The sequence below is a fragment of the Dromiciops gliroides genome, chromosome 6 (assembly GCF_019393635.1).
Source record: "Dromiciops gliroides isolate mDroGli1 chromosome 6, mDroGli1.pri, whole genome shotgun sequence".
Taxonomy (NCBI): domain Eukaryota; kingdom Metazoa; phylum Chordata; class Mammalia; order Microbiotheria; family Microbiotheriidae; genus Dromiciops; species Dromiciops gliroides.
The window spans coordinates 5,226,931-5,250,002 of NC_057866.1; the positions used below are offsets into that span (position 1 = coordinate 5,226,931).

General features: G+C 46.2%; 1 protein-coding gene across 9 annotated transcripts in view; it reads right to left on the reverse strand.

The window, feature by feature from the left end:
* Positions 1–9,205, reverse strand: part of PPFIA1 (PTPRF interacting protein alpha 1) — a 103,831-nt gene extending 94,626 nt beyond the window's left edge. For 3 of the 9 annotated variants that reach the window (XM_043970364.1, XM_043970366.1, XM_043970369.1), the window contains exons 1-2: positions 8,341–8,505; positions 7,677–7,940 (exon numbers count right to left, since the gene is read on the reverse strand). In XM_043970364.1, coding sequence (XP_043826299.1) covers positions 7,677–7,940; positions 8,341–8,355 — 279 coding nt within the window. In that variant the 5' untranslated portion in view covers positions 8,356–8,505. Of the gene's footprint in view, positions 1–7,676; positions 7,941–8,340; positions 8,507–9,055 lie in introns of those variants that run through there. The other 6 variants (XM_043970371.1, XM_043970368.1, XM_043970367.1 and 3 more) reach the window with 4 other exon arrangements.
* Positions 9,206–23,072: the final 13,867 nt, after the last annotated feature.

Consider the following 23,072-nt stretch of genomic DNA (forward strand, 5'->3'; position numbering starts at 1 on the left):
ACAGGCTGGAGGGCCAGCTTGAGGCCGTGGCAACTGAGAATCTTCTGAAAGAACTCCAGAGATTTAGCCAAGCAAAGGAGGGGGCGGAGATGAGCCTGGATGCAGTAAGATTTGAAGAGCTATGGATGGCAGGGAAGAGCAATCAGACCTGTTCTGGAACAGACAACAGAATGAAGAGCCATGAATAGAAGGGCTGGAGGTAAAATCTCCACCATCCCTAAAGACAGCTCACTGGGCCCCACCCATCCCTCCAGCTGGGCCTGCTACCAGCCCTTCCTCTCAGCCAAATTCCTAGAAAAAGCTGTCTCGTCAAACCAACACCTCGACCAGTGCTGGCTGTCCCCTCTGTACCAGGAAGGAGCTGGAGACAGGAAAAGGAGAACGTGCACGCACACGCGTGGGCATGCACGCGCATGCACACACAGAGCAAGGGGAGGGAGAAGAAACGAGCAGCTGGGGAGCATGGGAGGGAGCCCCTCAGGGCTCTGGAGGAAGGGAGGCCTCAGAGATGAGGAAGGGATGCACTGCATTCCAGGAGGGAGACACAATCGGTGGAGGCAGAGATGGAGGTGGAACGGGAACCAGGACAAAAGCTGATGTGGCCAGACTGGCCAGTGTACTGAGGGGAACGATGCATAAGAGGCCGTTCATTGTGGTCCCTGCCTCACCTCCCACCTCCTTGCGCCCCTGGCTCCCAGCCATGGTCCCCTCCTTTCTGCCCTTCCTGCGGCCTCTGACACTGCTGACCGCTCCCTTCTCAATACACTCTCTGCTCAGTTTTCTGTCCCTGCTCCATCATGATTCTCTTCTTAGCAGAGGGCCATTCCTCCTAGTTTCCTCAGCATTATCCATGTACTGCTCCCCATGTAGGGGTGCATGCCAGGGTCTTCTCCTAGGCCATCTCCTGTCTACAGACTCTCTCTTGGGATCTCAATCAACTCCCACGGATTCACTATTGTCCCAATGCACATGACCTTCAAGCCTACATATGCTCCTCTCCTTTGTCTCCTTGACTATGGGCAAGTATCTCCCCAATTGCCAGCCAGCCTTCTCCACCTAAATGTCTAATGGGCCTCCCAATTCAACATGTCCAACACAAAGCAGCCCATGACAAACCCCTCCATCGCCCTGGCTGGCAACCTAGGGGTCATCCCTGACTCTTTGGTCTTTCTCGTCCCCTCCCCCCTACCAGGCCCTTTCTGCTTCTTTCCATTCCCCCACAAAGCCCCCTAGTTGAGGCACCCATCAGCTCTCTCTTATCTGGACTCCTACTGCAATACTTCCCTAACCCTGCATGCACCGGCAGCTGACAGAGTGGCATGAACAAAGCCTAGGGCTGACCTATCACCTCCCAGCGTGAGCAACTCCCTCCAGGTTCTAAGATAACACAAAATCCTGTGTTAAAAGTCCTTCCCAATATGACTCCAGCCTCACACCTCCCTGGCCTCACGGCTCCCACTACAAGAGGCGCTGTCCCCCACGGATGCTCACCCTCTCCTAGATCCTTTCAAGCCTCAACTCCAGTGCCCCCTCCTTTACAAGTCTTCTTTTGGGTTCCCTCTCCTTCCCCCCCAAAATCTCGGTCTATCTCTTTGGTATACACTGTGGGTGTACTTATCCACAGGCATAACTTAGTATAGACGCCAAGTACCCCTTGGTCCAACCATTCTGGAAAGGAGTGTGGAACGCTGCTTCTAAAAGGGACTGAATTGTTCATTCCCTCTGACTCATTGATCCCACTGGTAGAAATTTACTCCAAGAAGGTACACCAAACTATTAATAACAGCCCTTTTTTGTGGTAGCAGAGAGGAAGAAACAAAGTACATGGGCATCAACTGGGGCACAGCTGATCAAACTGCAGTAAACAAAATGCAGCAGGCAAACATTTGTGGAAAAAAAATCAGCTATGAAGGTTCACATGAAATGACTGAGTAAAATAAGCAAAACCAGGAAAAGAGTACACCCAATAGTGCCCAGGCAAGGCGAAATGGAAATAACATGTAAGCCCTGAAGAAAAGCCAGAGAGATCCAGCTTCTTCCCTTCCTTGAAGAGGTGGGGGCTGCACACAGAGAATATCCCATGTACTGTCACCCTTAGTTAATGTGCTACTTTACTGAACTGCCTTTTTTTTCCTTTTTTTTTTTTATTGTGACGGAATTAGAAGACTTGTGTGAACCCCACTGACTCCATCTTGTGACTCAAGTCTGAATCTAGCTCAGTTCCCTTTCTATTCAATTATGGATTTAGTCCAATTTCTGTCTTGTGAGAAAACTTTATCGCATTGTTTGAATCTAGCCCTGTGTGGTTAGGAAGCTGGATCACCTCTACCTGCTGCTCACAGATCCTTACGTCCAAGACCATACCCAGCTAGATTGGAAGAGCAATACAAGCTTTCTCACAATCACACATCTCAAGAAACCCATGTGTCTTATCTGACAATTGACCCTGGACTGGTCAATCAGTTATTGAGTCCTTGTTCTTTTGACTGAACAGAGATACTTGGGAAAAGTGGGCCACCTCTTTTTCTGATTTCAGGAAACTGCACCTGTTTGCTCTCCCCCTTCCAATTTGGAAAGCCCCTGATCTTTCCTCCAATTAGAAAGCAGATTACCTAATCTTTTATGTTGGCTAATATCCTATTTATTGTTGTTTTTTTAATGCATAAAAATCTGTCTCCACCTGTATTCAGGGTCCAATGTCACATTGAGGAGGTCTGGTACCAATTTGTTATGCAATTGGCACCAATTGCTTGATAAATGATAAGCTCAGAAGCTTGAATTCTGGTTTCCTCATTCATTTCAAATGTCACCCATCACAACTGTTACAAGGAATAAATAATTCAACGGGGATAATAAAGAAAAATATAATCAGAAATTAAAGTGATATAAAAAGATACCCCCCCCAAAAAGCCTTCGAAAATGTTTTAAAAGACAACTCTTTGAGGGCAGGCAGAGATGTCTCACTTTTCTATGAGCATCCCTCATATCCAGCACAGTGCCTGACACATTTAAGGCACATGATAAATGCTTGCTGAATGATAAGAACAGAGCAAAAGAAAAAATAATAGTTGAGGAAAAGGGGAGAAAAGAAACTGCCTAAGATCAGTAGGGCATTAGGGGCAATGACCCAACAAAGGAGAGTAAGACAGAGTAGTGATAGTGATAGGAGAAGTGGGAACGTCCAGGAAGGGGAAGAGAGAGAGAACATGATTGACAGTGTCACAAACCACAGAAAGATCAAATTAAGAAAACATTCATCCAATTTTAAAATGACAAGATCAACAGTAAGCCAGGTGACAACGAATAGGAAATTGAGGAGATGCCCATCAACTGGAGAATGTCAAAACAAGTTGTGTTATATGGATATAACAATACTACTGTGCTGTAAGAACAGTAGCAGGAAGATTTCAGAAAAAGCTGGAAAGACTTAAGTGGATTGATGCTGAGTGAAGTGAGCAGAAGCAAGAGAACACTGTATATACAGTTACAGAAACACCATGATTATAAAATGTCATAGACTTAGCTCCTCTCAGCAATACAATGATCCAAGGTAATTCCAAAAGACTCACGATGAAGAATGCTCTCCACACCCAGAAAAAAAACTATGGAGTCTGAATGCAGATCAAAGCATATACTATTTTCACTTTTTTGTTGCTTTGTTTCTTCTTTCTTGTGGTTTTTCCCTTTCATTCTGATTCTTCTTTCTCAACACGACTAATGTGGAAATATGTTTAACATGATTATACTGTATAACCTATATCAGGTTACTTGCTGTCTTAGGGAGGGGAGAGGGAAGGGAGGGAAGGAGAAAAATCCAGAACTCAAAATCTTACAAAAATGAATATTGAAAACTATCTTTACATGTGATTGGAAAAAATAAAATAAAATACTATTAAGAAAAAATATATAGTAAGCCAGGACAGGACAGTTTGGTTGAATGGTGAAATCCAGAAGTCAACAAGGGGTAAGGTAAATCATTTTGTTCTAAGAGTTGGCTTTTGAAATGGAGAAAGAAAAACATCAGCTAGGACAAAAACAGGAGGGACTGGTGAAGGTTTCTTAAAGACAGATGGAGATGGAGTGTTCTAAGGCAAAATAGGAAGGGAATGAAGACGAGAAAAAAGAAGCAATAAAAAAGGGCAGGCTCCAGAAAAAGCCAGGAGCTAACTGCCATCTCACTCAAGGGCAAAAATACTGCTGGCCCTGGAAAAAAGGTGCCGCATCTTCCTCTGAGACTGGCACAAAAGCAGCAAGAATGGGCCTCGTGGACAGGGACATGTGGTACAGAATGCAAAAAAGGGAGCTCACAAGGGACGATCTCAATAAAACAGGAAGGTTGGTTTATTAACATTTATTAAGTACCTAACATGTGTCAGGTACCTTTGTCAAATGCCACACCCAAAAACTCATCACTTCCCGGCTCCTCCAGAGCCAATCCCTGGTCCATTCACCAACCTGTTAAACAAGGATGGAGGGGGCAACAATACTGATGAGACACATCCCTAGGAAGCTTCACAGATGGCATCACAAAAATCCTGTGAGGTTGGTGCTATTCTCCAACTGACCCAGGATCGTCCAGCCAACAAGGGTGAGAGGCCGAATTCACACTCGAGCCTTCCTGACTCCAAGTCGAGCCTTGTATCCACCACACCATGAGCTGCTCCTGATGACACCAATAGCTCATGTTTGGATATTGTGGCACTCAGTCATACAGTATCTTTCCATGCCTGTACTGGATTCATAATTTCACCGGCACCTCCACAGATGCAGTCCTGAACCAGTAACACATAGTATCTTATTGATGATGAATACGATGACTGCTCCCTTGACAACTAAGAACCTGTTCATTCCCATTTCCCCCCAAATCCCTGACTTTTAAAAAGCCCAATTCCAACAGAGAAGTGACGGATTTCATCAGCTCCGAGTTAGGTGCGCTGTCCAGGCTCACACAGCCAACGTCAGGGCAGCCTTGGAATCCCCGTCTTCCTGATTCCAAACACACTGATCTATCACTGAGACTTGCTGCAATATGGCGTTACAACAACCGAGCCATTTGGCAAACCATTTGTCTTGAGCAACAGTGAGTAGAACTGAGCACAGTCCAAGACTCTGCCAAGTGTAATGGAATGTGAGCCACTACATACGTTTAAGATTTATATGAATGAGATTCTGACAGAGAACATAAAACCTTATTTTTAAATATGCTTATTCTCCATCCTAAATAAAGGCTATAGCACTAAGATAAAATTATTGTAGCTAAAAAGGAAAATCCAATGTTTGGCTTATTAGAAGTGCCTAAATGCATTCAGGCCAGCAATAATTCACTGGGTAATCACAACCAAAATTGCAGAAAAGGATGTTTAACTGGCCACATCCTAAGTAAAACAGCCCATCCCGAGGAGAACGAGCTCAGTCATTCCCTTCACACTACATGTCCATCTCAGAGGCAAAGAACAGAACAGCAAAGAGACCTTTCAATTCATTCTATTCCAAAACCCTGTTATTTTGTAGAAAAGGAAATTAAAGCTCATGAGATGATGTGATGGGCTCATATTCCTTCAGCTTAACACATGGACTGAGCTACACTAAAGTGTAGATGTCACATTTCCCACCCCTCTGGATGGTCGCGTTATTATTCAATATTGACACTAAAGGCTTTGAAATGTTGTCCCAAATATAACATATTAAAAACAAAAGGAAAAACAGGAGCTTAAAGTTTTGCACTTCTAGCCTCCAAAAGCCCAACTTCCCTGAGGTGCCTCCTCCAGCCTTTCATTCCCCAGAAAGAGAAAAGAGATGTCCTAACTGAGAGGGTTACGAAATACAGATTTCTGTTAATACCCATTTTCAGATTATCTTTCATGAGGAAACTAGTGACACCTTCTCACAAGGAAAAAAATAAAATCCCACAATCAAGTCGAAGCAGATTTCCAGAGGTGACGGTAGCACAGTATAGGGGATGACTACGGCCACAAGTCCACTGCTCAACACACTTCTCTCCTCGGTCGGCACCAAGCATTATGATCCCTCCTCCCCCTCCCCACCCCCACTAGTACCATTTATATAATAATCACTATGTGCCCAGCACTGGGCTGAGCACTTTACAACTGTCATCTCATTTGATCTTCAAAACTACCCTGGAAGGGAGGTGCTACTATTATCCCAACTTTACAGTGGTTGAGGAAACTGAGGCCAAGTTCATTCATTCATTCATTCATTCATTCATTCATTCATTCATTCATTCATTCATTCATTCGATCAACATTTATGAAGTGCCAGGTACTGTGCTAAGTGTTGAGGATAAAGAAGCAAAAGATAGTCCCTGCCCTCAAGAAAGACACAATCTAATAAGGAAAGGAATACACTAGAATTAAGAGGGGTTGGAGAAGGCGTCCAGTAAAAGGGGGGATTTTAGTTGGGACTTAAAGGAAGCCAGGGAGGTCAGGAGCTGGAAGCGAGGAAGAGAATACCCAGAGCTGAAAGATGAAGGGTCTTGAGGGGGAAGCAGCCAGAAGGCCAGGGCCACTGGATCGAAGGGGATGTGGAGGGAGGAGGCGGAAGAAGACTAGAAGGTGAGGAGAAGGCACTTTCTATTCTGAACCTGCAGGTGACAGGGAGCCACTGGAGTTGATGGAGTAAGGGAGTGACATGGCTGGTCCTGCACCAAAGGAAAATCCCCTTGGTGGCTGAGTGGAGAATGAATTGGGGGGAAGAGACTTGGGGCAGCTGCTGCAACAATCCAGGTGATGAGGGTGTGGGAGGAGGTGCTATGAGGAGAGAAGGCAGATTCCAGAGAGGTTGCAAAGGTCTTGACAACTGGCCAGGATCACATGGCTAACAAATATCTGCGGCTGGATTTGAACTCAGGTCTCCCTGACTATCCACAGCACCAAAGCACCTGGACATTTTACTCCCCACCCCACCCCCTTTTTAGTCTCCATAAAACCAGTCTGTCACTGCCACTGTCACAGGAACACCACCTCTGAGACCGGCCATAACACTTCTGGCCCGTTCAGAATCTACCATCTGAACTACTCTGGTGCCCGCCAGCCTTGAGGCGCAGACCCCGCTACCCACCTGCAGGTATATTCAAGAACGATGCGAACCCTCGGTGCCGTCCCCTTCTGCATTCATCATTTTTGAAGGGGTGCAAAGGGGCTGACTCTGGAACGAGTGATTCCAAACAACTTAGAGTCTTCTGAGAGACTGCACGTATTTTGACTCAGGTTGTCATGTTTCCAAAGTGAAACAATGGAGGACGGATTTTGTGCAGTGGTGACTGAATAAGAGCTGAAAACAAGAAGCTCAAGCCTGACCTGCATGCAGCTATTACCCAAATTCACATGTACAAAGAACACTGGGTGCAGGGAAGATCTGGGGAGATTCCTTAGGCTGGCACTCAAGCAGGACAGACAAATGGAGAAAGCCACCTTGTCGAAAATTAGGCAGGAGGAATAAGGGGACTAAGCATTATCTAGGAATTATCAAATGTAAATTTTGTGTCTCATTTGGTTTCACTTCAACTGAGTGGCAGAAAATGCCTCAAGAAATTACCACCACACGTGGTCCTTTATGAACCATTTCATAGACAGAAATGCAGATTTTATTTGAAGTTTCCTGATTTGATGACACCATGTGAAAGCATTTAGCGGGATCAAGGTTAAAAACATCCATACCTGTGGGAGTGCAGTATTGAGCTGTCTCTGCAAGGAATCTCTTTCGTGGCCGACCTCATGCAACTTCCCCTGAGTCAAGGCAAGTGTTTCTTGAGTCTCTCTAAGGGTGTCTAGAAGACGATCTCTTTCTTCCAACATGGAGACCATTAACTGTTCAAAATGTGAATCAGCATCTGGCTGTAATGGGGAACCAGAACCATGGCTCCCCCCTCCTCCCGGGGGAATTTCTGCCTCACTGATGGTTGGCATCACCTCGCACATCATCTGGAAATAAAAATTCAGATCATAATCATTAAATACAATCCTGGAGTCCAGTAGCACTTTAAAACAATGCACAAACTCAATTTATTGCCACAAGTTACAATGACAAAGCCCCCTTTCGGGTAATGCTTTCTCTATGGACTCCCCAAACATCATGTGAACTGGGAAAACACAACAGGTACCAAACACCTAAAGGCCAAGAGAGCTCTAACTGAAGCAACACAGAAAAGACCGGTAAATGCTGAAGCTCAGTCATCACCTTTCACCAAGAGACAGATGATCATTATTTTTTTAAAAAGGGAAGCTGGTGAACTTTTTAAAAAGCAGTACTTTTCTTGGTTGCTGCTTTTTAAAAAGCTCCTTTTCCTACTTCCTGGTATAAAAAAAATCCCACAAAATATACCTGGCAGGCCGTCATCTTTCTAGAAGCCAATAGGAAAAATCGATCATTAGACTGGACAAGGGCTGGAGAGGGCAGGTGGAGCCCCAGTTCTTGCGCTGGACTTGGCTCAATAACTCAAGAGGCGGGAGGGCACTGGCGCAGGGGCCGCTCAGCCTCACCCGTGGGAATGGGCCGTGGAAGCGGGGCGGAATAAAAGGCTGTGAAGGGATGAGAAGAGCGTCCGAGGGCGGCGTGAGGCAGGCGGGGCTCGTGCGGCCGGTCCCGGGACTGCGCGGGGCCCCCTCGGACAGGCCGTTCCGTGCTTGGAATCCAGGACGCAGGGAACCGACGGCGGCGACACAATAACCCGCGGTTCTGGCCCATGCGCCCCGAAGATCGGGGCCGCCGGGGGCTGGTCCCCCCTCTCCCTCCTGCCCCGGGCGGCTGAATGCGCCGAGTCGCTCCGGACCGCCCCCCCCCCCCCCGCACACAGTAGGCACCTACTAAGTGCCGGCCGACCCGGCAGGAGCGCTGCAGGGGGCCGGGCCGCGGGCAGCAGCCTCGGCTTCCCCCGGTCTGTGCCGCTGTCCGGGACCGGGGACTCCCGGAGGGAAGGGGGACCCCGCTCGGGGCCGGGTCCCCGCTCTCCGGTGCAAGTTGGCGTCCCGGCCGGGACGGGGAGCTCACCCCCTGCCTGGGTCCCGGCGCCCCCTGCCCGCCGCCGCCCGTCACTCACCTTGGCTCAGGGCCCGAGCCGGCGCCGGCGCCCAGGCGGAGCCCCCGAGGGGAGCCGAGGCCGCGGCCGCGCGGGGCTGAGGAGGAGGCTCGGCGGCCTGGCCAGAGCCCGGGCCCACTGCCCCGACCCCCGAGGCAGGCCGGCCCGCCCGCCCGCCTGCCCGCCTGCCCGCCTGCCCGCCGCGGCCGGACCCAGGAGCGGCGACGAGGAGGCGGCGGCGGCTGAGGAGGAGGAGCGGCGGGAGCGGGCCGGGCCGGGCCGGGACGCGCGTCATCCGCGTCATCCGCGCGTCACCCGTGGCGGCGGCGTCTCCGCGTCAGCGCCTCTGCGTCAGCGCGCAGACGTCCGCATCTGCGTGCGTGAGTTTGCGTACGCGCGCCTACATGCGCGCCTCCGCCTCGGCTCCCAGGGAGAGCCAGAGGAAGAGCCGGAGCTCCCTGGGGGTTGTGCGCGTGCGCGGAAGTTCCCAGGTGTGCGCTGGCGCTGAAGAGGAAGAGAGGTTCACGCCCACCATCCACCGCCCGGCACCCCGGGAGGGCTAGGCAAAAGTGCGCGTGCGCAAAACGACACACGCTTGCTTTTTGGGAAAGGAGAGGGAGGGAGGTTCTGGGACACCCGGGCTGTACGCCTGCGCGGAGCCACCGCGGCATGCTCTGGGAGAGAAGGTAAAGGAAACCTCCTAGGGCTCTCGGAAATTTTGTGCGCGTGCGCGCGCAGAGAAGCCCCGGAGTGTCCTGGGAGAGAAGAGGAAAGAAAAGGTTCCTGGGACATCTGCCGATGTGCGCGTGCGCCAACCAGCCCACCATCTCCTCTGGGGGAAGGGAAAGGAGGAGGGAGCGAAGAGCCTGAGACCAGAAGAGGAAAATTCACGGAAAGAAAGAATTTGGAAGAAGAATATAAAGAAAGGTGGAGGAAGTTACAGGGAGAGACAAGGAAAGAGAAAAAAAGAGAGGAGGAAGAGAGACGAAAAGCGGAGACAAGGAGAGGGAGGCTCGATCAAGGAAAGACGAAAAGGAGAAATAGATGGAAACAAAAGGAGAGAGAGAAAGAAGCAAAGATGGAGACAGAAAGGAGAAAGGGAAGAGAGACAAAAGAACGAGGAAATAAGGGCTAAAAGTGGGAAAGAACGGAAGGAGAAAGAAGCAAATTGGAGACAAGGAGAGGGACAGGAGGGACCGGGAAGAGAGAGAGGAAGGAGGGAGGTCAAGAAACTCTAGAAGTGGAAAGGCGTAGGAAGAGAAAAGGGGGAGCAAAAGTGGCAGCTGAAGAGGTGAAGTGAGGAGAAGGGAGTTAAGAGAGGGAGAGAGGAGGAAGGAGAGACAGGAAGAAGCTGTCCCCAGGCTGGGACTCGTTTTCTGAGGCTTCTAGAAAGAGGTTAAAAAGGGAAAAGCAGACGGAAGGGAAGACAGGCAGGAAAAGAGAATAAAGAGGGATAGAAAGAGAACTCCGTGTACAGCTTCCCAGTTTATCCAAAAGCTGCTGGGTGTAAGACCCTGCCCTCTAGGAACTGGTGATATATCAACACCTTCAGTTGGTTGACCAGACAAAGCCCTCCAGGGCATTGACTGCACTTTATAGAGGAAGAAGGAAGGTGACCGCAGGATTCAAAGCCTGCTCTCCGGACTCAAATTCAGTCTTCCTTTTAGAGATCTTAGCGGAGGAAGGAAGGAGAGAAGGATGGCTGTTATTAATCAGCTTTTCACTCAGCTTTCTAATCCATGACTGTAAGCCCTCAGGAGACACCTCCCAGCCCAGTTATGACTCAGCCTATTTTCTGCTTCTCCTAAGGGGTAGCTGGAGACTCCCTTTTGGCCTGATAAAGGGGAATAGAAGAAAAAATGCCTAAAGATCGTAGAATTGAGAGGGTTCTTACGGATCATCAAATATAACTACAGCCAGGCCCCAATTAGTGTGAACAGCAAATTGTCAAAAGCATCAGCATCTGCATGAAATGTGATAATTGTGGGAACTATAGTAATTGTTTCCAAAGGAACAGGGCAGTCAGATTTGAATAACAGGACTGCTTAAAGGGACTCATTATTCACAATAATCAAAAACTGACAGGGCAGGTAGGTGGCACAGTGGATAGAGCACTGGCCCTGGAGTCAAGAGTACCTGAGTTCAACTAGCTGTGTGACCCTGGGCAAGTCACTTAACCCCAATTGCCTCACTAAAAAAAAACAAACAAAAAAAAAACTGACTAGCTCATTGGACTCGGAACCTTGACCTGTAAGGACTGCCCCAACCCTACCCCAACTCTAAGGAGAATTAAAAATCAGGTTGAGCCCCCTGCCCACTGTCTTTTTGTTCTCTGATTATAGTGAAACTCACCAGGATAAGCACAAGCCTCTAGACAAGTCGGGGAGTTGCCCCCCCCCCCGCAAAGTTTATCAAATTCCACTATGTCAATCATAGTATTGGGGACAGAGCTAAGAGGGACCTTAGAAAGCACAGAGAAGAGAAAAAATTTACACAGTGTCAGTCGCACAAGCAGCCCTTTCCCTGGATAGTTCTTGGTTCTTGTCTGGGAAAAAGCCTTCTGACATGGGAGGATAGGTGGAAAGAGTCCTGATTCCAATCCTGCCTCTTATTTAATATTGTTGTCACTTCAAGCAAGTCACTACCTCCCTGGGCTTCAGTGTCTTCCTGTTTAAAATGAGAAGTTTGTACTAGGTGGTTTCTGAGATCCTCCCAACAGTTCTGGATCTCCTCCTCTACAACTCCATGATCCCAAACTGCAACTTCTCCCTCCCCCCACCCAAGTATAAGATGCTGGTGGGCAGAGTCCAACATCCTATTTGTCTTTGCTACCTTTACATAGTAGGTGCTTGATAAATGTCTGTTAATGGATGAATTTAGTAAATAGCAAAGCCAGTCACCATTTATTAAGCACCTCCTGTTTGCCAGGCACTCTGAGGATATATATATTCTACTTGGGGTTAGAAGGACAACTTGTAGCAAAATACAGACTAAAGACAACATAGTTTCCTGATGGCACTGAGGGGAGGGGAAGGGGATCAGGAGAGGTGTCCTGTAAAAAACAGGCACCTGAGCTGATTCTGCAAAGAGGCCAAGGTGAAGAGGAAGCACAGTACATGTGGGGAAGAGCCAGCCTCCGAGATGTGCATAGGCATGGACATAGGAGAAGTAATGTTGAGTTCAGTCAACAGCACACAGCTCAGTTTGACCTGACCACAATAAGTGTGTGGACAAGAGTAATATGCCAAAAGGCACCAAGGCCAAATTGGTAAATACTAAAATGAAGAGTTTGTATTTTATCCTAGAGACAGTGCGAAGTCACTGATGATTTTTGACTGGGGGGTGTTGGCAGTATGGTCAAATCTGTGACAGGAATATTAACTTAGCCGCCATTTTGGAGAATGGAGAGGGTAAAGATTGGAAGACAGGTGACCCATAACGTGGTTGTAATCCTCTATGAGAGATGCTAAGAGCCTGAACTGACCTGTGGTGGTGGTAATGATAGGGTGAGATGTTAGGGAAGGAGGCCTGACCAGATTACATAAGAAAATGGGATGAATCAAGGAGGACTCCAGGGTGGCACACCTGGGTGATTGGGAGGATAGAAAGTGGAGGAAGGATGGGCTTCCATGGAAATATAATAGTTCTAGTTTGGATGTGTTACAATTGAGTTGCTAATGAGGCATCAGAGGTAAAAGTCTAGCAGGCAGACTGGAGTTAAGAAGACAGGTTAGGCAGGAAGTTTTCTGATGAAGAAATCAAAGCTATCTATTGCCATATGAAAAAATGCTCTAAATCACTATTGATCAGAGAAATGCAAATTAAAACAACTCTGAGGTACCACCTGACACCTATTAGATTGGCTGATGTGACAAAAAAGGAAAATAATAAATGTTGGAGAAACTGTGGAAAAAATGGGACACTAATGAATTGTTGGTAGAGCTGTGAACTGATCCAACCATTCTGGAGAGCAATTTGGAATTATGCCCAAAGGACTATAAAGCTATGCATATCCTTTGACCCAGCAATACCACTTTTGGGTCTTTTTCCCAAAGAGATCATAAAAAAGGGAAAAGGACCCACATGTACAAAAATATTTATAGCTGCTCTTTTTGTGGTGGCAAGGAATTGGAAATTGAGGGGCTGCCCATCAATTGGGGAATGGCTGAACAAGTTGTGGTATATGAATATAATGGAATTCTATTGTGCTGTAAGAAACGATGAGCAGGAGGAGTTCAGAGAAACCTGGAAGGACTTTCATAAACTGATGATAAGTGAGATGAGCAGAACCAGAAGAACATTGTACACAGTGTCATCAACATTATGTGTTGATCAACTGTGATAGACTAGATTCTTCTCACCAATACAACCATACAAGAAAGTTCCAAAGGACTCATGATGGAAAGGGCTCTCCAAATCCAGAAGAAAAAAAAAAAAAAGAGAACTGTGGAATATGGATGCTGATCGAACCATAGTATTTCTTTTATTTTTGGTGCTGTTTCTTTTCTTTTTTGAGGTTTTTCCTTTTTGCTCTGATTCTTCTCTTATAACATGACTAATGCAGAAATGTGTTTAATGTTATTATATGTATGTATGTATATATAACCTATATCAGATTACCTGCTGTCTAGGGGAAGGGGGGAAGGAGGAGGGAGGGAGAAAAATTTGAAATTGGAAATCTTATAAAAACAAATGTTGAAAACTATTTCTACATGTAACTGGAAAATAATAAAATACTTTTATTAAAAAAAAAAAGAAGATAGGTTAGGGCTGGGTATATCACTTTGGGATTCCTCTAAATAGAGACCGGAGGCTTGTTGGTATAACTGACTACAGAGCCATTCTTCAAGTCAGGAAGACCTGAGGTCAAATTCCATCTCTGATACATATTGGCTGTGGGACTCTAGGCTACTCACTTCACCTTAGAGTGGCTCTTGGCAACTCTAACTCTTAATTGTAGAGAAGGTTCCACCCTAACTTTGTGAACTAAGTTTCTTCACCTGGAAGTTCCCTGCCTACATAGAAGGAACTATGGCATTGGGAGATGATGGGTTCCTAAAGAGAATGTTGAGGGAATACAAATCCCAGGACAGAGCTTTATGGGATGATCACATTTAAGGGGATGGAGCCAGATAATGGTCCTTCAAAGGAGGAGGAAGAGCATGGTGTTTGCTTGTTGTCTCCTGTTAGATTGTGAGCTCCAATAAATGTTTATAGATTTATAATTTTATAGTCAGACAGATAGGAGAGGGAAGATGAACAATGTTACTTAAGCCAAGTGATAACAGCACTGGAATGGGTGAATGATGATCAAAAAGGATGAAGGAAGATGGGGGGAGAGTATTTAGCCTGGAAGATTCAAGGAGCATTGATACTTGTGGGAGTTCTTTAGCTGGGCACTGAGGTACCCAAGGATGAAAAGCAATTTAGTCTCTGCCCTCCAGGGGCTTACACTTTTGAAAGGAAATGATGAGATGAGGCATTTCCCCCTCCTAACTCTCCAGCAACTCCCTCAAATGGAGGACAGGAGGTGGAAGAGAACTTTCCAGCTGGGGTGGGGGGGACTGCTTAAAACCATCAAGCCTTATCAATAAATGCCTTTTACTAAGCACTTGCCTCCCTTTGGGAAAGGAGTAAGAATTAAGGTGCTGGGGGCAGCTAGGTGGTGAAGTGGATAAAGCACCGGCCCTGGATTCAGGAGGACCTGAGTTCAAATCTGGCCTCAGACACTTGACACTAACTAGCTGTGTGACCCTGGGCAAGTCACTTAACCCTCATTGCTCCACCAAAAAAAGAAAAAAAAAAAGAAGGTGCTGCATCCAAAATAGAAGTCATTATCTTTCCTCCTAACCTCTCTCCTCCACACCTTCTCTATTATGGTAAAGGGCAATCAATACCTTTCTCCCAGGCCATCAGACACACCTCAGAGTCATCCTGGACTTACCATCTCTCACCCCCATATTCAATATTCCCTACCTCACTTCAATCCAATTCAGTGCAAGTCATGACATCACCCCCATGTCATGGTCCTCTTCGAGAATGAAGGACAAACAATAACTATCCAATGTGGTGCCAAGGCTTGTTGATTTCACCTTTGCAACATCTCTCCAATACCCTCCCTTCTCTCCTCGGAGACTGCCCAGACCCTGCAATGGGGCCCTCATCCCCTCACCCCTGGATTGGTGCGATCCCCGATGCGGGGTGAGGGGGGTTGGTTCTTTCCGCCTCTTCCCCTTCCCTACTCATGAATGAGTCTCCTGAAATGCGGGTCTGACCAAGCCACTCCCCCTGTTTGGCCTTCAAAGCCCATCACACCCTGCCCCCTCCTACCTTGCCAGTCTCTTCACTCTCGCCACATTCTCTTCAGTCCAGTGCTTGCTAGCTCTCCCACAGAGGAGCTCTTCTCTTTCCAGCTTTCTCCTCCATAGAAGACCTTCCAGCCCTTGGACCCAGGCATTCTCTCTTGTTGCCCCCCCCCCCAGTGCATGTAATGTTCCCCAACTGCACCTCCTGTCTCTTCTGGCTTCCTTTAAGTCCCAGATAAGATCCCATCTGCTACAGGAAGCCTTTCCCAATCCTACTGTCCCTGTCCATTGTTTGTTATTTATCCTGTGAGGCAGCTGGGTGGCGCTGTGGATAGAGCACTGAGCTTGGAATCAAGAAGGCGCATCTTCCTAAGTTCAAATCTGGTCTAAGAGACTTACTAGCTGTGTGACCCTGTTTGTCTCTCCTCCTACCTGCCTGGCCACCCCTTCTCTGTCTCCTTTGCTGGATCCTCCTCCAGATCATGCCCTCTGACCACAGGTGTCCCTCCAGGTTCTTCTCTCTCTCTCTCCTGTTTCATTTGGGGATCTCATCAGTTCCCATTGATCCAATTACCATCTCTAAGCCGATGATCTCAAATCTATCTATCCCCCCCCCCCAAACTGGCGTCTCCAAATGTCTTTCAGACACGTCGAGCTGGATGTCCAGTAGACATCTTGAACTCAGCATGTCCAAAATGAAATTTATTGATCCCCAAAAGGAGAAAAAGACCTAATCGCACAAAAATATTCACAGCGGCTTTTTTGTGTGTGATGGCTTAGAATTGGAAATCAAGCTGTGGTACATGATAGTGATAGAATATTATCGTGCTCTTAGAAATGACAGAAAGGCCTGGAAAGACTTCTATGAACTGATGTAGAGTGAAGTGAGCAGAACCAGGAGAACATGGTGCACAGAGACGGCCATATTGTTTGATGCAGAACCGCGAAAGACAACTATTCTCATCAATATAATGATCCCAGACAATCCCAAAGGACCAATGATGGAGCAGACTATCCACCTCCAAAGAAAGAACTGATATTGACGGAACACAGACTGAAGCAGCCTAGTTTTCACTCTCGTTTTTTTCTTTTATTCAAGTTTTCTTGTACAAAATGATTAATATGGTAATGGTTTACATAATTGCACATATATAACCCATATCTGATTGCTTACTGCCTCAGAGAAGGAGGGAGGAGGTGGGGGGAAGGAAGGAAGGATAAAATCTGGAACGCAAAACTAGAAATAAAAATGTTTATTATTTTTTAAACAATGAAATTCATTGTCTTTTCTCCTATATCCTTCCCCCTCCACTCTTTCCATCCTCCTAGTCCCCCAGACTCCCAACCTAGGAGTCATCCTGGACTCCTTACTGTCACCTCCCAAATCCAATATGGTGCCAAGGCCTGTGAATTTCACCTTTGCAACAGATCTCAAAGACATCCCTTCCTATCCTCTGACACTGTCCCCACTGCACAACTGGACTATGGCAATAGCTGCCGAGGAATCTGCCTGCCTCAGATCTCTCCCCGCTCCAGTCCATCCTGTATTAAGCCACCAAAGTGATTTTCCTAAAATGCAAGTCTAACTATGTTCCTCCTGCCCCCAACTCCCTTGGTTCCCTTTCACCTCTAGGATAAAATACAAAATGAAGTGTTTGGCATTCAAAGCTCTTCATAACCTGTTCCCCTCCTGCCTTTTCAGTCTTCTTATAACTCAACATTGGGCAATCCTGTGACATTGGCCTCTCCTGGCTATTCCCAGAACAAAACACTCCAGGTCTTGGAACTAGGCATTTCCTCTGACTCCCTCCCATGCCTGGAATGCTCTCTTCTCAACTCCACCTAGGGCTTCTCTGACTTCCTTTAAGTCCCAACTAAAATCCCATCATCTTCTACAGGAAGCCCTTTCCAACTGCTCTTTTTTTTTTTTTTTTTTTTTTGCTGGGCAATGAGGGTTAAGTGACTTGCCCAGGGTCACATAGCTAGTAAGTGTCATGTGTCTGAGACTGGATTCCAACTGCTCTTAATGCCAGTGTCTACCCTCTCTTGATTATTTATTATTTATCCTGTATATAGCTTGTTCATACATATCTGTTTGCTTCCCTCTCCCGCATTAGATTGGGAGCTCCCAGAGGACAGGAACAGTCTGTTTACTCTTTTTATATTTCTAGCACTTAGCATATTCTGAATAGATGTTTATTGACTGTTAACTTTGTATTAGACAGCCAAAAAAAAATCACCAAAATGGATCTAGCCAGCAAGATTAAATGAATGCATAGATCTACAAACAGATGAACAGGGAGACATTTTTGTTTCAATACCTCTGTTAAGGATGTGGTGTAAGCCATCATTCAGTCCTTTAACAAACACTTTTTAAAGTCAAAGAAGAGGACTGAGCAAGCGCAGGCGGGGGAGCGTGTTCATCACCCTGAAGAAGTATGATAGTCGGACCAAACCTATTGCATGGAAAGGGTCTGTGGAAGGCTTTGAGCCTTCAGACAATAAATGTTTGCTAAGAGCTACGGATGGGAAAAAGAAGATAAGCACTGTGGTGAGTTCTAAAGAAGTAAATCAATTCCAGATGGCCTATTCTAACTTGCTGAGAGCCAATATGGATGGGTTAAAGAAGAGAGACAAGAAGAGTAAAAACAAGAAGAGCAAAGCAACACAGTGAGGGGCACTTGGATTCCTCTTTTATTTCACCATCTAAAAAGAACTCTGAAGATGCTTGGCTGGTGGTACTGTCTTCTCTTAGGACTGAATGGCTTCATGTGAGGGGGAGGGGGTGTTACTTTAGTGGCATCCACCCAGCCTCACCCCCTCTACACTTTGTAGTATACCTGACCTATGGTTTGCTGAAGTCACTTTAGCAATCTCTGTGAGCAAAGCAATGTATTAGTAAATCTATTACTATAAAAAAAAGTCAAAGAAGATGCCTTAAAGAGTCTCTGTCTCTGTCTCTGTCTCTCTGTCTCTTTCTCCCCCCCACATATATGCATATATACACACATATACAATATACATGTATGTATATATAAGCGTGTTGTGTTTGTATATATACATGTATGTATAAATATGGGTATAGGTATTCTATCTTCTCATTTATTTGGTTGTCGTTTTTCATCCTTTTCAAAGAAGACCAATGACATCATGACATGGGTGATGACTTGCCCATGAATTGGAGTTAAGGGAGGCAGAGTTGCAGGCTCTCTTGCAGAGTCATCACAGTCCAGCGGCAAGACAGAAGTCTAGATGACTGGAGATACACTGGATGACCGTAGTATCTATCTTTGACGACTGAACAAGCTTTGAGTGCTCCACAGCACCCCCTTCTGCCCCCTTCATGGCTGTTTGAACAAATTGTTCCTATCTGCCCATTCTGCCAGAATAGTCTCGTTTGCTTGAGATAGATTCCCCGCCAACTCACCAGCAGGTTTGAGGCCTTGTTGGTTACCCTCACACTGGTTCACCCTATCTGCCTGGATGGGGTTTCTCTGCTGCACGTGCTACAGCTTCTCAGAGCCACAGGGGAGAATTGGGTGAGGGGGGACACCAAAGGTGAATGGGCAGCCCTCCCGCCAGCAGTGTCCATCCACTCTGAACACTCTATCCATGGTACAAAAAAGCTGTGAGGGAGGGGCTGCCATCACTATTTAGAGAAAAGGAAGAAACTGAGTTGAGTGAGAGTAAGTGACTTGCTCAGGGTCATGCTGCTAGGAAATGTCTGAGGCAGGATGTGAACCAAGTGTAGTCCAGCTTCCTCTTAGCAATATTTGAAGAGATGTCAAGGGGGTTGGCTATTCACCTGAAGTGTAGCCCCTAATATCATCTACCTCGGGAAGGAAAGGATCCTCAAGGCCTCATTGAGGAAACTGAGGCCCCAGGAGGGTCATGCAGAAACAAATCAATGGTAGAATCCTGAACTGAGCCCAGGTCCTGTGAGCCCACAGCCTTACATTGCCACCACTGTAAGATGGCTGTCTGAGGACAGGGCCTGTTTGGGGTTGGGGTTTAGGGGGTGGGGTTTGTCTTTGCATCATCCTCATTGCCTAGTACTTTGTCTTGAACATAAGTCATGAATTCATAAAGTTTATGAAACTGAATGAAAGAAATGTGATGAAACCTTCCTCATTTAAGAAATGAGTAGAAGCCCCAGTCCGGGGAGCGGCTGAGTCAGAAGTGGAGAGACATTTGCGCAATGCTCTGGGGAGCTGCAGCAGCTGACTTCATTCATAGAAAGGCCAGGAGCCAAGCAGTCTATGTTGGGGCAGGCTCTGCTATGCCCTCCCTACTGAACGAGCCTGCCTCCCCCCACCCCCATCCCCACATCCCCACCCCATCATCCCCACAACCCCCCATACCGTGGCCCTGGAAAGCCCTATTTATAGCGGGCAATTGTCCCGCACTTTAGGGTTAGGCTAAAGCTGAACACCCGAAATCTATTTATGGGGACGATGGCGTTCCCAAGCATAGCTAAAGTCACTAGGGATTTTAGCAAAACCTTTTTACCATAGAGAAAAGGGCAAGGGGAAGTACAGGGTCTCAGCTCAAGGGGAAACTATGTGCCAGCAGTAGAAGTCCAAGTGGGAGGGGGAGGGGCAAGGGAGAGGAGAGAAGGAAGGCAGTCTGCAGCCCCTCAGGGCTCCTTGAGCCCCCACCCCTGAGCTGCCCATGACTTGTGGCTCCTCATGCACCTTGGAAATCACACGAGGGGCTTCCTTCTGCCCAACAGGCCGAGCCAGAGCTGAAAAGACACTTTAGCATCACAGGTTGGGCTAGCAGGGACCTTTGAGCTCACTTGGTCCAGTCCCTTATTTTACAGAGGAAGAAGCTGCAGGTCAGAGAGGGGACTTTTCCAAGGACAACAGGCAGTGAGAAGCAATGCTTGGATTGGAACTCAGGACCTCTCTCTACCTCCTCTTTCCGCTGTAGCAGGCAGCTGGCTCCCTGCCTCCCAAGTCATTGCATACATTTCTCCAATCAATGCTCCCCTCCCAGTCTTGAAAGTAGCAAATGAGTGTTCAAAAGTGTGTAATATGTATGAAATATTTTAGGCATTATCTTAGTAAAATTGAGAAGATGGAGACTCCCGGGTCCACCAGCTGGCGATGACTAGTGGTGGTAAGGGAAGATGGCCACCAACAAGGGAATGAGCAAAAGGGAAGAAGCAAAAGGTCAAACGCTGATTATTCTTGCCCTCACAAGCACTGGCCCTATGACACCCTCATCATCTGATTTCTCTTTTCCTACTCCTCTTCCCCATCCCCCAAGTGCTAGCTTTGAACCTCACACCAGGCACCATCTCCTCCCCTCACCCTGGAATTTTAAATCTAACTGTACCCCACTGGAAGGGCTATCACTGGGTCTCATGGACCCTGCATTGAGATTCTTAAGTGAGGCTGAAGGTAGTGGGCTATGAGCAAGACATGAGCTAAATCTAAGCTTTAAGTAATTTTACCTTTAAACAATTGCTTAAATAAATAAATTTTAACTCTAGAGCTAGACTGAACATAATGGGAAATACAGAATCTAATCTAACAATTAGCTGCTGTTAATTAACTTTAATTGACTAATTAATTAAAGGACTCAGGCACTGGATCCTCTCCCTCTCCCCTAAGAGATTTCGCTGCTCTGGACCATGCAGTGACCTTTTTACCATTCAGACTCAGCAGCCCCTGACTACCTAAAAGAAGGATCAATGTACCCAGTTAATCAACTGTGGGACAGATTTTATTTTTCCTATACAGAAAAGAAATGCTTAACATAAAAAGTTCTCACTAGCTCACATTGACAAGATTTCAGCAGTTAGCAATTTAGAATTTATAGCTTGTGTAAAATTTTACTTTGAGGCTAAGTCTTAAAACCATAAAAACATCAAACATTTGGCAGCGCTGAATCAGCATCTGACCTTTCACCTTTTCCCTGTTAAGTCTATGTTTGCTAGCAAGCTAGGCTGGGACTCAGGCTCATTCTTTTGTTGATGGCCATCATCCCTTGCCACACTAGTCATCACCAGTTGATGGAGCTGAGATCTCTGTCTTTTCAATTTTACTAAGTCGATGCCTAGAAAAAGAGCCGTCCATCTTAGCATCGCTATTCAGTCACCTATGATAAGGCAAAGAAACACAAAGGAAAAGAGGCAGCAGAGGCCCAGACAGGCTGGGCTAGTGGAGTCCTCTACTCTTTTGGCCACGTGGCAGCAGTTGGGTGGAAGGATAAGAGCCTTCTCTTCAGGGATAGACTCAAGCAGTCCTGATAACCCACAGCTGAGAAGAAGGGTTAGAAAAAAGACAGGTCACTTCCTTTTAAAGATCCACTGTACCAGTGGCCATTCAGGGATTGCTTCATTCTCTCAGAAGCCCAGAGTCTTCAGTGCTGACCAGAAGCATTTCAAGTATTCTTCACTCTGTATCTCCCACTGTCTCTGCTCTTCTACAGGGCTCACACAACATTCCTTTTGGGGTTTTGGTGTGTGGTCATCCTTTCCTTTTACATTGTTGCAGTCACTGTGTGTAGTTTTCCTGGGTCAGCTTCCTTCACTCAATTTTCATTCAACATTGACTATTTCCATCTTTAACCAATTTTCTAGGTAGGAGGTGAGACCTCCAAATTGTTTTGATTTATATTTTTCTCCTTATTAATGATTTGGGAAAATCTTTCATAGCATTGATAAGAGTTTATGATTCTTTCTGAGAATAGTTTGCATTGTGTAATTTAAATTTCTAAATGTAGGTTCAAATCTGTCCCCCCAGTTTTGGGGGGAAACTGACTAAAATCACTGATAAATAAGTTTAAGTTTTTTAAAGGTTTATTGAAATATCGTAAAAGAAAGAGAAAGATTGAGAACAGAATTCCTACAACCTGGCAATGCTATCTTTCCTCAACTCCTCTGTGTAGTTCTCTGCTGCCACAGTGATGTCAGGAACCCAAAGAGACAGAGTTCCCTGTGCAGGCTCTCCTTCCTCCTTCCTGTCCCCTCCCAGAAATGGGAGGTTTTTCAAGCTGGTTGGTTGACTGGGACGAAAGTTCAAAGTTTGTTAGTTTCTGAGAACCATGCTTTCTTAAGTACTCTCAAGTACCAGCCCGATGTGCTTAGAATCTAGTCAACTAGTAATCCAGTCAAACCAGCCAGTAATCCAGTCAAATCTCATCTATCACATTCCATTATCTTGACAGTATCCTTTATTTGTGGGGAATGGCTCTTGATCTTCTATATTTGTGTTAGTGTTCTGTATTTCTTAGATATCATAGAAATTGGATGCAAATATTTCCCCTCCCCTAATTCCTCTCCCCTATTTCCCCTAATTCTGCCTACATTGCTCTTATTCATGTAAACACTTTTCATTTTTGTGTACTCAAAATTTTCTATTTTACCTTTTGTGATCTTCTCTATCCCTTGTTTGATTAAGAATTCTTCCCCTAACCACAGTCATGGTAACTCCTGGATCTGTACTGTTTTAATTTTTTATATTTGGGTTCCATATTCACTTCAAGCACATTGGGGTAATAACAACCCTCATTAGAGGTTGAATTAATTACTTCCTAACTTTACAATACTGTGTAAATATAGGCTATTATTATTATTGTCCAAATCCTTCCTTTGGGCTGTGTACAATTGTACAGGTCCTATTTCTGATCCTTGAGAGCTTGAGATGAAATACAGAGGACGATCACTTCTCTCTCCTGAATCAAAGGCCATAGAATAAAGTTACAGTAATTACATATCTGGGATT